The sequence below is a fragment of the Bos taurus genome, chromosome 15 (assembly GCF_002263795.3).
Source record: "Bos taurus isolate L1 Dominette 01449 registration number 42190680 breed Hereford chromosome 15, ARS-UCD2.0, whole genome shotgun sequence".
In the NCBI taxonomy this organism is placed as follows: Eukaryota; Metazoa; Chordata; class Mammalia; order Artiodactyla; family Bovidae; genus Bos; species Bos taurus.
This window is the reverse complement of record NC_037342.1, coordinates 47,132,343-47,147,499: the sequence shown is the minus strand read 5'-3', so window position 1 is coordinate 47,147,499 and position 15,157 is coordinate 47,132,343. Positions and strand designations below refer to the sequence as shown.

Here is a 15,157-nt window from a genome sequence, read left to right as displayed (position 1 = left end):
TCAAAACAGCCCATGACTTATCATCATTTTTAACCTTGGCAATTAGATAATTAACCAAAATGATAAATTCCTAATGATCATTTAATTAATAGTGGCCAGAGTCAAGAGTAGGTTAGGCATATCTGCTACATAAATCTGCTTTTCCTATTACATTTTTGAAGAGTGAGTTGCATTGTTAGACTTCAACTGGATAGTTTTGCAGTTTTCTGGACTTTTTCATGGTCCATATTATAAATAGCAAAGGCAGACCACTGTATAACCCAACATATAATGAATTGCTCAGTGTAAGTAAAGTTGATTTCTCCATCAAAGATATCACAGTAACTTAACACACTTAACAATTAAAGTTTATTCTCATCCACATACCATTCCAATACGTGAGGGCTTTGTTTCATGTCAGCATTTAGAGACCCATGGTTCTTTGGTTAGTTGACTCCATGTTCTAATCCATTACAGACTGCCACTGGTGCTTCTGAATATGTCAGGCAAATAAAGGGGGAGAGTGAGCAGGATTTTGTAAGATATTTTAGGGATTCAATTTACACCGTTTTTTCTGCATTCCCTTGGCCAGAATATTTACATAAATCTAGCTGGAGAGGCCTGGTGATTAAATATTTATTTCTTAAGAGAAATAAGGTCAAACTAGTCAATCTTAAAGGAAATCAACCCTGAATATTCATTGGAAGGACTGATGCTGAAGTTTCAATATTTTGGGCACCTGTTTTGAAGAGCAGACTCATTGGAAAAGAGTGTGAGACTGGAAAGCTTGATGGTGAGAGGAGAAGGGGGAAGCAGAGCATGAGATGGTTGGATGGCATTACTGATTCAATGGACAGGGATTTGAGTGGACTCTGGGAGATGGTGGAGGACAAGAAAGCCTAGTGTGCGGCAATCCATTGGGTCGCAAAGAGTTAGATCTTAATTAGTCGCAAAGAGTTAGTTAGTGACCGAATAACAAGAAAAATGATATGAGAGACCCTCACATGTAAAGCATATATAACCTCTTCCCAAATGAGACTACCAGAACCCTCACCTAGGCACTGTATCCTCAGAAAGTCCAAGGTCTCCAGGGGTGTGTGGTCATCTCCATCAAGTCCTGATGTAGTTCCTCTTGGATGAGTCATCTCCCTCCTCCTACCGTACATCTAATAGTGGAGCATAAACCAGAAAGATCCCCAGTTGAACTGAAGCATGTAATACATTTAGCAGGAACTTGTCAGTGGTAATTCTGAAATACTTTGGGGGCAGGCACTGCAATGCTTTTATCTCCTAACAGTTGGGTAGGTTCTCTTGACCTCCCACTTTATATGATTCTGGGAGAAACTCTCCTGGCCGTTGCTTTCCATGTCCTTTTTCTGCATCTGTGGGGTTGTGTCTTCTTTAATGTTTCCCCACTGCCTTATATGAAGCAGGCACTGGAATGTGTGAATTATTTCGCAGATATTGCATTTGGAGACTGTTTTGTGTCTGTCAAATATTAAAATCAATGATTGTTTTAATTTTTAATCAAAAACTTTTTAAAAGCCTAGATCATGTTCCTTTAGCAATGAATCCCCTTAAATTTTTAACAAGATTTATCTTAGGTAAACTTTCTTTCCTTTTTTATGTATTTTTGCTTTCCCCAAGCAACTGCTTTTCTACATAATGTTGTCTATATAAGGCTATCAGATGAGAGGACAACGATTCACATAATCTAGTCTTTTCTCAGGGTCATTTTCTATGAGTCTTTGCTACTCAAAGACATGCTAAATCTTTCTCTTAACCTTTGACTTCCCAAGTACTAGGAACATTCTTCAAGACTTTATATTTACAAACTTTATCTATTGTGATTAATTTCTTCTTGGAAACCAGGTAACTTTCTGTTAAGCTCATTTATTACTCATAACAACTTATCAAATTAAATCAACAACTGCAAACACACACTATTATTTTGAGTTCTTTAAACCTTTCCCCTAGAATTACCAACTTGTGTGTGTGTGTGTGTGTGTGTGTGTGTGTGTTCAGTCAGGCATGTCACTCAGACATGTTCTTTGGACCCCATAGACTGTAGCCCAACAGGCCTCTCTGTCTATGGGATTTTCCAGGCAAGAATACTGGAGTGGGTTGCCAGTTCCTTCTCCAGGATATCTTCCCAACCCAGGGATCAAATCCACGTCTTTTGCACCTCCTGTACTGACCAGCAGATTCTTTACCACTGCAACATAACTTGACAGCTGTCAAAACAAACAATTCCAATTTACCAGTGAATTAGCACAATGCAATTTTATACTTTTTAATGACATCAAATTCAATGTATGTGAAAGGTGAAAGCTCTCTTCCTTCCAATCATTCAGGGTCCTAGCCTTGTTCACTGTGTGGTCCCACTATTTTCTATGGATTTGTATCTTCCAGTGAATTATCTGCAATGAGCCAGAGGAGAAGGAAGAGACGAATGCAGAGGACATCGAGGAGGTTGTAAAAGCCATTCCTGGAAGAGATGCATGCCATTCCCTTGGCCAGACTTAGTCATAAAGCCCCACACAACTGCAAGTATGAGCTTCCCAATTTGCTCAGTGGGTAAAGAATCTGCCTATAATGCAGGGGACAGGACCCAAGGGTTCGATCCCTGGGTCAGGGAGATCCCCTGGAGGAGGGCATGGCAATCCACGCCAGTATTCTTGCCTGGACTATCCCATGAACAGAGGAGCTTGGTGGGCTATAGTCCATAGGGTTGCAAAGAGTCAGATGCACTGAGCACACGTGCAACTGCAAGTATGCCTGGAATGTGTAAATTGACTTGTATTTAGGAGGAAAACGAACTCTGCTTGGGAAAGTTAGCCTTGTCTCTGTCATTTATATACACCGATTGCCAAGCTAAAATCCAACCATGGCATGAAAATGGTGAGAAGTGGTAGGAACCTCCAAATATGTTTATGGCTCTTCTGGTCTCACTGAGACACTGTCTGTCCTACAGCCTGATCTACTTCTTGTTTACTTTTTCCAGATGCTTCATTAAATAATTCCCCATGTTTGTTTAGACAGAAGAGAGAGAAGCAGAGGGACACATTTAGATCCCTTCCATGTTTTCCATCATCCCCCTCACCTGTGGTAGGAAGGAAGAGAAGGCACTGGGTGGAGTATGGGCAAACTGCATGTCAGAGACAGAAGTTCAACAGACCGGGTACAGGGATTTGAATTCCTCCCCAGACCCAGCCCCCAGCCCAGGACCATCTAAATATTCTCCGGAGACCTGCTTTGCCATTTTGCCAGGGTGACATCAGGAGTTCAACATTTAATTCAAGCAAATGAGGATTCTCTTTGGGTTTCCACAGTTTGTTGTCTGTCAGAAGACACTGCTGTTGGATATAATTGGGAAGGGGCACTAGAGGAGTTAATATCTAAGGAAGACAGAACTTGATGGATTTCCTCAACAAAATAACTGAATTTGCATTTGCTTGGATGTTTATAATAGAATTAAGAACTGTGTCCTATTTGAGAATTAGGCTGAGAGTTTCCCAAGACCTGAGCTAACTCCTGTAAAAGTAAATATTGATTTATCTGTAGATTGAGCCAAAAGGGGGAGAGGTGGTGGTATTTATGGGTCTCAGTATCTTGTTTCCTCACAGCTGAGGTGAGAACAGGCTGCCTGACTTTAGGTACTCTGCTGACTTAAGAGATGTCTGAGGAGTTCTGTACATTTATCCAGGCAACTAATATCAGTGAGAAGATATTTCTGAGATTTTTTTTTTCCTGTTGTGGGATAATACTGCCTTGCTTAGTGTCATCGCTTCATATTCCTTTTGCATCAATTTTCTTTTCTTAGAGAAAAGGACTGCTTAGTTCACCAAATAATACACGTTGTAATGATCACCATGGCTGATTCTTCCTACACTCTACTGAGTGACAGATTGGTCAGTATGCCACATACTCTTGAGAAAGAACTTCCTGACATTCACTTTCAGTGTAAAAAAAACTTGGATTTTAAGTATGGAAGCCAGGTTTAATATTCTGGATAGGCTAGGCTATTGCCAGCTACACAGAATAAGCAATTCATTTAAACTCCCTACGTTTCTGTTTCATTATCTAAAACATTGAAAAGAGTAATTATTTTACTGACTTCTTTCATTCAATTATATATGCATATAAAAACATTAATTCACTATCTTTGTGCTTTTTTCTTTCTTATAAACTGTCTTCCTTCACCTCCCTGTCTTTTTCTTCTCTTCTTTTGTTATTTTCCATAGCTCTTTTCCTCTCTGTTTCACCCATTTTCTCCTTTATTCTCTCCTCCTTTGTTTCATAAGAATCTCAGGTAAATTATTCTGCTCTTGACTGTGACCCCAAGACTATCTTGGTTTTTTCATACTCTCTTCCTCCAAAGTGGGTCACCATTAAAACATACTTTCAAGATCAATCAATTACTTTGTATAATCTAGTACGTGTTTTGAACTCAGGTAGATAAATTACAGGTAACCAGCTTAATTATCTGTCCAGATAAATCCAGAAGGAGAGAAAATAATTACATGAATAAAGCTAACAAAATTTTAGAGGGCAGATATTTGCTACTTAGTGTCAGTTTCTCGTGTTGCACACTGAAGGTTATTTCACACCATTATAAGAGGAAATGAGTCCTTCCTCCCTGTAAAGAACATTTCTGACTTCCTGGCCCCCACAGTTGCCCACAGTCCAAGCTGTTTGGAGGCCCCTGCTCCTTTGATTACTAGGGATGTCACTTTGTCATCTCCCTCTGAGGGTAATTTATTCAGTTCCTTCCCTACTGGTGCAACCATAGAAATTTTTCCCAAGAAGATTCTCATCACTCAGTTTTCTTACCCTTCTTTTCTCAGGGTGTTTTTCCTTTATTCAGACTCCCCAAGAGCCTTTGATCTCTCTCACTCTGTTTACAGTGCTGAATTAAGTCTTTGACAATATACTCTCCTGGGAAATAGACCATAGGGCCTCAGGATCCAGGTGTCTAACAAGGGCACCAACCATTGAAAGTAACGGGGATGGAAGGAGCACAGAGGAGCCAGAGGCCATAAAATCAGCCTCTAGAGCCTTTGAAGAGGCCAGTTCGGGTCCTTTTTCCAACAACCAGAAATAGAGGCAGTGCAAACTTCGGAAGCTGGTAAGTCCCAAATTGAGGCCAGGAAAATTGTAAGAAGGAGACAATGAAGAAAGGTGAGTCCAGGAGCCTGGAATGAAAAGGAGATGAAAACTTTCAATAGGGCCTGATATAGATGTCGATTCTGCCAACACACTTAGATCCCGTGGCCATACAAAGTTGTTGACCCCAAACAACTGTAGACTCAAAGCTCCCATCCATATCACGGCTAGAAGACCAAGGTGGTGTGCCTGGCTGGGTCAGGACCTGCCTTTCTTCTCTTGTCTAAATCCATCTGTGAGCCAAGGTGATCACTCTGTTTCTAGGCAATCATAGCTAGGTTCAGACCTTCTGTTATCATTTGGGTTATTTAAGACTTGTCTGTTCTTTCCAGACTCTCAACATTTCATGGTCAGGGATCATGTCTTGTTCTTTAGCACTTGGAATAAGGAACCACTATGACCACTCCTTCGTAAATATTAGTCTGTGAGCATAACTAATGGAATTAGTGGAGTAATTAATGAAATTGGAGTATTGAAGATCAAAGCAATGCCCCAGATGGCCAACAAGCCCTCATTTCTCATATTAAGAGGCTTGAGTTTCATTGAGGAGAATATATGTATATAGAGAAAAAATGTTCCCAGCTATTGAGGAATTTAAAAGGATTCTAAGATGGGACTAAAAGTATATTGCAATACTATATCAGTGTTATATGAGGTCTGAAAAGGACATTTCTTCCCTGTGTCTGTTAAAAGACTTTTGATGATGTTCTTGATTCGTTTCTCTGTGTCTTCAGCCTTCCTTACACTAAATCTAGGTGTCCTCACCCCTCAAATATTAATATACCCTTCCTTCTCCAGCCCCCTGCCTGTGTTCAGATACTGATCACTTTTACTTTGGACTCTTCAGGATTCTCTAAAAGGCTAGTGTGTTATTCTCCTTTGTCCCATCTGTAGCACGGCACTTCCCTATGTCAAACTCTCTGTTGATTCCTTAGGATGTACCTGACAATGCCTACTGCCAGGTGGGCTGTGAATGGCTGCATATGCTCCTACACACATTTAAACCTTGTCTCCTGATACTCTGCTCACCTACCTCCTCCCCCTAAAGACCTTAGGATCTACCGGCCCCTAATACCTCATCATTAATCATTACTGAATATCCACCTAGGCAGACCTTTCTTCTCTTGTAGGCCATTGCCTACAAGAGTAACCCTCCCCTCTCCCCAGATGAATATAACCACTTTATGTGTCCTCTTCAGATGCTTTAAGCTTCTTATGTCCCTGGGCTAATAGGATCTTGGGAAATAATCCTTTCTGTCCCCACAACAACAGCAAAGCTAAGTATCATTTATCTGTTTTACATATGAGAAAATTAGGTACCAAAGAGTTTAAATAGCCTTCAGGGTCATATAATGAGTATAAGAGCCAGAGTTAGAACTCAAATTTTCAACTACAGAACATTGCTTCATTCACTTGTACTTTTGTCTCTTTCCCACTGCTTGAAAGATCATTTTTACTATAACCACAATTATAACATGTGTTATATATGTTTATAAGTCAAGTTTTCTCTATTAGTTAGTCTCCCTGAAAATAATCATTTTTACTTAATCCACGTTATACATCTGTATGCCAAACAAGATCAGGTCTGAAAAGGCACTGATCATTTTCTTGACTTTTCAAATAGTTTGAGTCACTCTGAGGATCTAGAACTTGATTAATGAGGAGAAGGGTTTTTAGAAGAGATTGGTATGTTTTCTATCCTCCTTATTTCTCTGATTCATACTGAGAATAATTTCTCTAATCGCAAATGGAAATACAGAACTGAGCTAATACATAGCTGTCCCTACCCCAGATTTGACCCTTGAGCCCCTGAATCTTTGGTTTCCTAAAGTCCTACACTGAGTAGAAAGTTGTGTGTGTTTATTGCATAATCTGTATTTGGAAAGTCTAGGATATTCAAAGTGAAAGTCTTTGGATCAAGAAAAACCCTTCATTTCCTTCCCTGGCAACCAGCATCTGATACCTTCTCATACACACTTCACTCTCCTGGAGGAGGCTGGTCAGGTGGGATACATGAGCAGAATCAGTAGCCCCAAATCTACTGATTATATGTCTCCTGGGCTGCTTCTCTCATCCCTCCACAACTCCCTGGCTCTTTCCCGGTCTTCAGTTGCTGTAGTCATTGTTGTCATTCTTCTTAGTGTTGGTCAGTCTGCTCTTTGTGTAGCAGTGAGGGAGTTAAGCCAGAACCCAACACCAAGAAAAAAAATCCCAACTAGAATCACAGCAGGTAAATTTTCAGAACACAGATTCCATATGCTGAAATAACTGGATCCTGGTCACAAGGATTCATGGATAATTTTGCTTACCAGGTAAGCAAGCCCTATTTGAGTTTATATGCTGAAAACTTACTCACTCACTATTGAAAACTTCTATTTCACCTTTGGTAACCTCCTGGTGTACCTTGCGATACTGTCTCTATCACGAGAATAGGAAATTCACAGTCTTTTCTAAACGACCCAAATCTAATAAAGCACTCTTGAAATTTCACAAAGAGAAGCAATAGCAGTTAATCCAATAAGAGAATGATAAACATTATGCCTTGAAGTGAAATCCCCTTTGGAGCTGGACTAAATTGTTGTCCTGGGATGGTGCAAACGGCTGCTCCACCTCTAATCCAATATTTCCTGAATACTGAAAATAAAAAATCCTGAAGTCAGTCCCTGTCCAATTGTATGGAGTAGAGGGCTCGGCTCCTTTAGAATCAGCTGAACAGAGCTCTCTTCCTTGTAAACTCTGAGGGAAGGAAAAGCTGAATTAAGAAATTGTGCTGAATGAGGCTAAATCTTGTACAGGGACTGAAAGCACAGGCTCTGGAATCACATTCCCTGGTTTTCAGTTTGGCTTTGCCACGTGTGTGTGTGTGTGTGTGTGTGTGTGTGTGTGTGCGTGTATGTGTGTGTGTGTGTGTGTGTTAGTCACTCAGTCATGTCCGACTCTGTGACACCATGAACTATAGCCCACCAGGCTCCTCTGCTCATGGAGTTCTCCAGGCAAGAATGCTGGAGTGGGTTGCCATTCTTTTTTCTTCAGGGATTGACCCCAAGTCTCCTGAATTACAGGCAGATTCTTTACCATCTGAGCCACCAGGGAATGTGGCTCATGTTCTAGCTTTCCAATTTTGATCAAAGTGCTCAGCCTCCCTTTCCTTGTTCCCTTCATTATCTATGAAAATAACAATATTAGTTGCTTTTACGTGTTTTTAAAAGAGGAAGTGATATAATGAATATAAAGTATTTGGCATGATACCACATGCATGGCAAGTTTTTAGTTAAATGTCAGCAGTGATTAACAGTGATGATGACTTGAAATCATCAATGAGGCAGTTTCAGAGCTCTAGTGAAAACCCAAGTTTTACTACAATTATAACATACACTTCCCATGGTGCTACAATCTGTTCTACATTTTAAGGACTCTGGATTTCCAGTGTGATCAGGATATGCTGCATGGCATCACACAGCAACTATTCCGCTCCCCCAGTCTCCGAATTCATCCTCATCTGCTTCCCTAACTACCAGAGCTGGCAGCACTGGCTGTCCCTGCCCCTCAGTCTCCTTTTGCTCCTGGCTCTGGGGGCCAACGCCACCCTCCTCATCACCATCTGGCTGGAGGCCTCTCTGCATGAGCCCATGTACTACCTGCTCAGCCTCCTCTCCCTGCTGGACATGGTGCTCTGTCTCACCGTCATCCCCAAGGTTCTAGCCATCTTCTGGTTTGACCTCAGGTCTATTGGGTTTTTTCCCTGCTTTCTTCAGATGTTCATCATGAACAGTTTCTTGACCATGGAGTCCTGCACATTCATGGTCATGGCCTATGACCGCTATGTGGCCATCTGCAAGCCTCTGCACTACCCATCTATCATCACTAACCAATTTGTGGCCAGAGCCACCATTTTTGTAGTGGCCCGGAATGCCCTTGCTTCACTCCCAGTTCCAATCCTTTCTGCCAGACTCAGATATTGTGCAGAGAACATCATCAAGAACTGCATCTGCACTAATCTGTCTGTGTCCAAACTCTCCTGTGATGACATCACCTTCAATCAGCTCTACCAGTTTGTGGCAGGCTGGACCCTACTGGGCTCTGACCTCATTCTTATCATTATCTCCTACTCTTTTATCCTGAAAGCTGTTCTAAGGATTAAAGCTGAGGGAGCTGCTGCCAAGGCCCTGAGCACCTGTGGTTCCCACTTCATCCTCATCCTCTTCTTCAGCACAGTCCTGCTGGTCCTGGTCATCACTAACCTGGCCAGGAAGAGGATTCCCCCAGACGTCCCCATCCTGCTCAACATTCTGCACCACCTCATCCCCCCAGCTCTGAACCCCATAGTTTATGGTGTGAGAACCAAGGAGATAAAGCAGGGAATCCAGAAAATGATCAGGAGGTTATAAGAGGTAAAATGTGAAAGGCCTAAATTGGGAACAGAAATTGCTAACAGGCAATAATTTCATCAAACAGCAGTGTCTTCCACTTGAGCCAAAGCTAGTCCCTGCCATGCCTCTTTTCTGATGTGCAGCCTCACCTCAAGTTGGAAGTGAAAATGTTAGTCGCTTAGTAGTGTCCAACTCTTTTGTGAACCCATGGACTACAGCCCGCCAGGCTTCTCTGTCCATAGAATTCTCCAGGCAAGAATATTAGAGTAGGGTGGCCATGCCTTTCTCCAAGGAATCTTCCTGACCCAGGGGTTGAACCCAGGTCTCCCACACTGCAGACAGATTCTTTATTATCTGAGCCAGCAGGGAAGCCCCTTACTCAGGTTACTTACACAAATTCTTTAAATGCCTGGCACTGAATTGCTGGATCTCTGTGACAAAGTTTTCGCAAGTCTGGGTGACAAAGCTGAGAATGACAGAATACTAGTATATGGGATGCAAAGAAAATTTTTCATTCTAAGACTTCTAATCATCTATTTCTGTTTTGGGTATTAAATGCCCAGTTTTAAAAAAAAATAACGGTGATGTGTGTAATAATATTTTAATGTTTAACTTGCAAATTGGCTTTCTTCATTTGTGTGCCTTTTTAAATTCCCAGTACATTAACTTTACTCATAAAAACATGCATTTTTATCAAGTTTATTAAAGCATTATTTATATGCAATAAGGTACTTTCCATACAATGAGTTTTACAAAATGTGTATCATCTTAACAAGCATAAAAATCAAGAAAAAGTCTATTTTCATTACTGAAAAATGTTGCCTCATACACATTTGCAGTTGATACCTTACTCTACCCCTTGCCTTAAGCAAGCATTGGTTGCTTTAAAGTATGCATTAGTTTCTCATATTGTAGAATTTCATATGAAAGGAATCATGCAGTATGTATTTTGTGTTTAGAAGAAATAAACCAATTCTACAAAGACTTCCAGAAAAAATGAAGGAGAGGAGATACTATTCAACATATACTGTGAGAACACATTTATTTTTGTGCCAAAATCAGACAAACACATTATATAAAAAATTAATAGATATCCTTCAAGACATAGATCCAAAACATTAAACAAAATTTTAGAAAATAAAATGGAACAATATTCAAAGTTTAGATACATCCAACTACCAAGTGGACATTTCATGTAAATTCAGTTCAGTTCAGTCACGCAGTCGTGTCAGACTCTTTGCGACCCCATGAATCACAGCACACCAGGCCTCCCTGTCCATCACCAACTCCCAGAGTTCACTCAGACTCACATCCATTGAGTCAGTGATGGCATCCAGCCATTTCATCCTCTGTCGTCCCCTTCTCCTCCTGCCCCCAATCCCTCCTAGCATCAGGGTCTTATCCAGTGAGTCAACTCTTCGCATGAGGTGGCCAAAGTATTGGAGTTTCAGCTTCAGCATCAGTCCTTCCAATGAACACCCAGGACTGATCTTTAGGATGGACTGGTTGGATCTCCTTGCAGTCCAAGGGACTCTCAAGAGTCTTCTCCAACACCACAGTTCAAAAGCATCAATTCTTCGGCGCTCAGCTATCTTCACAGTCCAACTCTCACATCCACACATGACCACTGGAAAAACCATAGCCTTGACTAGACGGACCTTTGTTGGCAATGTAATATCTCTGCTTTTTAATATGCTATCTAGGTTGGTCATAACTTTCCTTCCAAGGAGCAAGCATCTTTTAATTTCATGACTGCAGTCACCATCTGCAGTGATTTTGGAGCCCCAAAAAATAAAGTCTGACACTGTTTCCACTGTTTCCCCATCTATCTGCCATGAAGTTATGGGACCAGATGCCATGATCTTAGTTTTCTGAATGTTGAGCTTTCATGCAAAGATGGGCTCAGTAAAGGACAGAAATGGTAGGGACCTAACAGAAGCAGAAGATATTAAGAAGAGGTGGCAAGAATACACAGAAAAACTGTACAAAAAAGGTCTTCATGACCCAGATAATCACGATGGTGTGATCACTCACCTAGAGCCAGACATCCTGGAATGTGAAGTCAAGCGAGCCTTAGGAAGCATCACTATGAACAAGGCTAGTGGAGGTGATGAAATTCCAGTTGAGCTATTTCAAATCCTGAAAGATGATGCTATAAAAGTGCTGTACTCAATATGCCAGCAAATTTCTAAAACTCAACAGTGGCCACAGGACTGGAAAAGGTCAGTTTTCATTTCAATCCTAAAGAAAGGCAATACCAAAGAATGCTCAAACTACCACACAATTGCACTCATTTCACACGCTGGTAAAGTGATGCTTAAAATTCTCCAAGACAGGCTTCAGCAATACGTGAACCATGAACTTCCAGATGTTCAAGCTGGTTTTAGAAAAGGCAGAGGAACCAGAGATCAAGTTGCCAACATTCACTGGATCATTGAAAAAGCGAGAGAGTTCCAGAAAAAACATCTATTTCTGCTTTATTGACTATGCCAAAGCCTTTGACTGTGTGGATCACAATAAACTGTGAAAAATTCTTCAAGAGATGGAAATGCCAAACCACCTGACCTGCCTCTTGAGAAATCTGTATGCAGGTCAGGAAGCAACAGTTAGAACTGGACATGGAACAACAGACTGGTTCCAAATAGGAAAAGGAGTATGTCAAGGCTGTATATTGTCACCCTGCTTATTTAACTTATATGCAGAGTACATCATGAGAAACGCTGGGCCATAGGTAGCACAGGCTAGAATCAAAATTGCCAGGAGAAATATCAATAACCTCAGATATGCAGATGACACCACCCTTATGGCAGAAAGTGAAGAAGAACTAAAGAGCCTCTTGATGAAAGTGAAAGAGGAGAGTGAAAAAGTTGGCTTAAAGCAACATTCAGAAAACTAAGATCATGGCATCCAGTCCCATCATTTCATGGCAAGTAGATGGGGAAACAGTGGAAACAGTGGCTGACTTTTATTTTTCTGTGCTCCAAAATCACTGCAGATGGTGACTGCAGCCATGAAATTAAAAGACACTTACTCCTTGGAAGGAAAGTTATGACTAACCTAGACAGCATATTAAAAAGCAGAGACATTACTTTGTCATCAAAGGTCAATCTAGTCAAGGCTATGGTTTTTCCAGTGGTCATGTATGGATGTGAGAGTTGGACTGTGAAGAAAGCTGAGTGCTGAAGAATTGATGCTTTTAAATTGTGATGTTGAAGAAGACTCTTGAGAGTCCCTTGGACTGCAAGGAGATCCAACCAGTCCATCCTAAAGGAGATCAGTCCTGGGTGTTCATTGGAAGGACTGATGCTAAAGCTGAAACTCCAATACTTTGGCCACCTCATGCGAAGAACTGACTCTTTTGAAAAAACCTTGATGCTGGAAAAGATTGAAGGCAGGAGTAGAAGGGGAAGACAGAGGATGAAACAGTTGGATGGCATCACCTACTCAATGGACATGGGTTTGGGGGCACTCTGGGAGTTGGTGATGGACAGGGAGGCCTGGCGTGCTGCAATTCATGGGGTCGCAAAGAGGCAGACACAACTGAGCAAATGGAATTAGATAAGATCCAGTTTGGATAATTCCAGGAATACAGAGTTGATTTAACATTCAAACATCAATTAATGTATTTCACTATATTAACAAACAAAAGCCCCTATAATCAGCTCAGTACATACAGAAAAACATCTAACAAAATGCAACCTACCTTTTACCCCAGATCCTTAATATACTAATGATATCAGATAAGTTTTTGAATCACAGAATACAATGCAAAACCTATGAACATTTTAGAGTCATCTTCATCCCTACCCCTTGGAACAGGAGAGGATCAGCCTTAGAGGAAACCAGGTGAAAGAGATAAACTTTATGGCAATCTTCACTTTGCCCATGCATTCACATGAGATTGTGGTGCCATTCTGAAGTTGTTTAAAGGGAAGAAAGCTGTGGAGTGTTTGTCATGGCTGTGCTATATGTAAGCACAGAGCATGTAGTTCCAACAGAGGTCTGTATAATCTTACTTAATAGCAGACACTGAAAAGAGCAGTGCTGGGGCAGATATAGTTGGTGATTAACTAAGAGGCCTGTTTGCCTCAGTTGTAGAAAACAAGAAATATTAATGCTCAGGAGGCAAGGAAGCATTTCTCTGACAATCACAAAGCTCATCTGGAGGACTCACAGCCTGGAACTTGCTCTTTTATCCCTGACTCCCTCTACCCCTAGGTGCACTTTACTAAACAGAGTATTCATATCTCAAGGAAATATGAGAACAAGATTTAAAAAGAAAAGAAAATAACAAGCACTATGAAATAAAGGCAATAAACTAAACAACACACATTGTCAGCATCAGAATTAATGACTAATTAGAGAAAATAACTATTGCAAACAAGTTGGCTATATTTAGCACGTAAGTACAAAATAAGCATTTATTTGGTAAGTAAAAGCATTGACGCCCTCAGAGACTTAACGGAAGACATTGGAAATATAAATTCAGGAACAAAATAGTTGATATGAGGCATCCAGTGGATGAGTTGAAGAGCTGACAGCTGAATTAATGAACTGTCTGTAACCAAAAAAAACTTCCCAGTTGTAGTATATAATGGTCAGAAGATGCAGAAAGAAGGAAGAGGGAATGATCAAAAGAGGCACAATGAGGCCAAAATGTAAATTTGGTCTAATAAAAAATTACATAAGGAAATAAATGAATGGAAGGGAAGCACCTGAATAGAAATGAAGAATTGCTCATGTATTTTTAAAATGTAAGACTGAAAGGTGTTGTAGAGAGACAAATTTGATCCTAAAAAAGAAAGCTCCTAGATATACTACGGTGATTGTAAGGCAAGCATGGAGAAAAAGAGAGCAAGCCAGACACTCAAGCAGAGAAAGATTTATTATAGAAAGAAAGAAAGAAAGTGACTGGCTTTAGAGTAAACTAGTGCTCTCTTTTTACAGCCAACCCTTCTTATACCCTATCAATGGGAAATTATGCCCCAGAGGGAGGGGGCCTCAGTTTACCTTTGGTCCGCTGCTGGGGTCTTGTGGTCACGTAGTTGAAGGGGTCTCATGGGTTGGGTGGTCAAGTAGTCTTGAAAAACTGACACCAGCAGGGAAAAATAGGATATCACCTTAGGGAAAAACAGGATGCCCACCACAGCAACGTGGCCACTGTGACTTCATCCCTTGTTTGTCAAGTCACCACAATAGGCCATATTTTAACTATATGCTATGAGACCCTGTGAACCCTAATGGTGATATGGGAGGAAAAGAATAAACTCTTAAGGCTACATGTGATTAGGTAGATTCCTAAACAAGCTCGGAGATTCTGATATTTGTTGGCATTTGGGAGAGTTGACATTAAAAATAAAAGGACAGAGAAACATAAGTAAATCAAAGCAGCAATTTTAGTAATAAAGAAAGAAAATCACAAAGCAGAAAAATTAACATTACCTGTGAAAGTTTTAAAGATGACCACAAATTGTTTTATACTTCTCCGTGAAGTTGTTTACTGTCCTTCCTTGTGAATCGGGCTGGCTTTAGTGATTCACTCATAATCAATAGAAAGTAGCAGAAGTGATGCTGATTAGAAAAGATGTGTAGAGAATAAAAACCTAAAAATCCCTCAAATTTTTTGGGTAGAATTCTAATAG

General features: G+C 40.7%; 1 protein-coding gene and 1 long non-coding RNA gene across 2 annotated transcripts; one reads left to right on the top strand and one right to left on the bottom strand.

Moving 5' to 3' along the window:
• Positions 1-334: 334 nt before the first annotated feature.
• Positions 335-14,614, bottom strand: LOC132342283 (uncharacterized). Its single transcript, XR_009490597.1, has 3 exons — positions 14,526-14,614; positions 1,034-1,145; positions 335-472 (listed from the first exon to the last, which is right to left on the bottom strand). It is a non-coding gene; the product is annotated as an uncharacterized lncRNA (long non-coding RNA).
• Positions 8,592-9,533, top strand: OR56A4E (olfactory receptor family 56 subfamily A member 4E). Its single transcript, NM_001390492.1, has one exon. The coding sequence runs from the start codon at positions 8,592-8,594 to the stop codon at positions 9,531-9,533; it is 942 nt and encodes a 313-aa protein (NP_001377421.1).
• Positions 14,615-15,157: the final 543 nt, after the last annotated feature.

Coding starts and splice junctions, on each gene's coding strand:
- OR56A4E (NM_001390492.1), top strand. CDS start 8,592: ATGGCATCACACAGCAACTATTCCGCTCCCCCAGTCTCCGAATTCATC.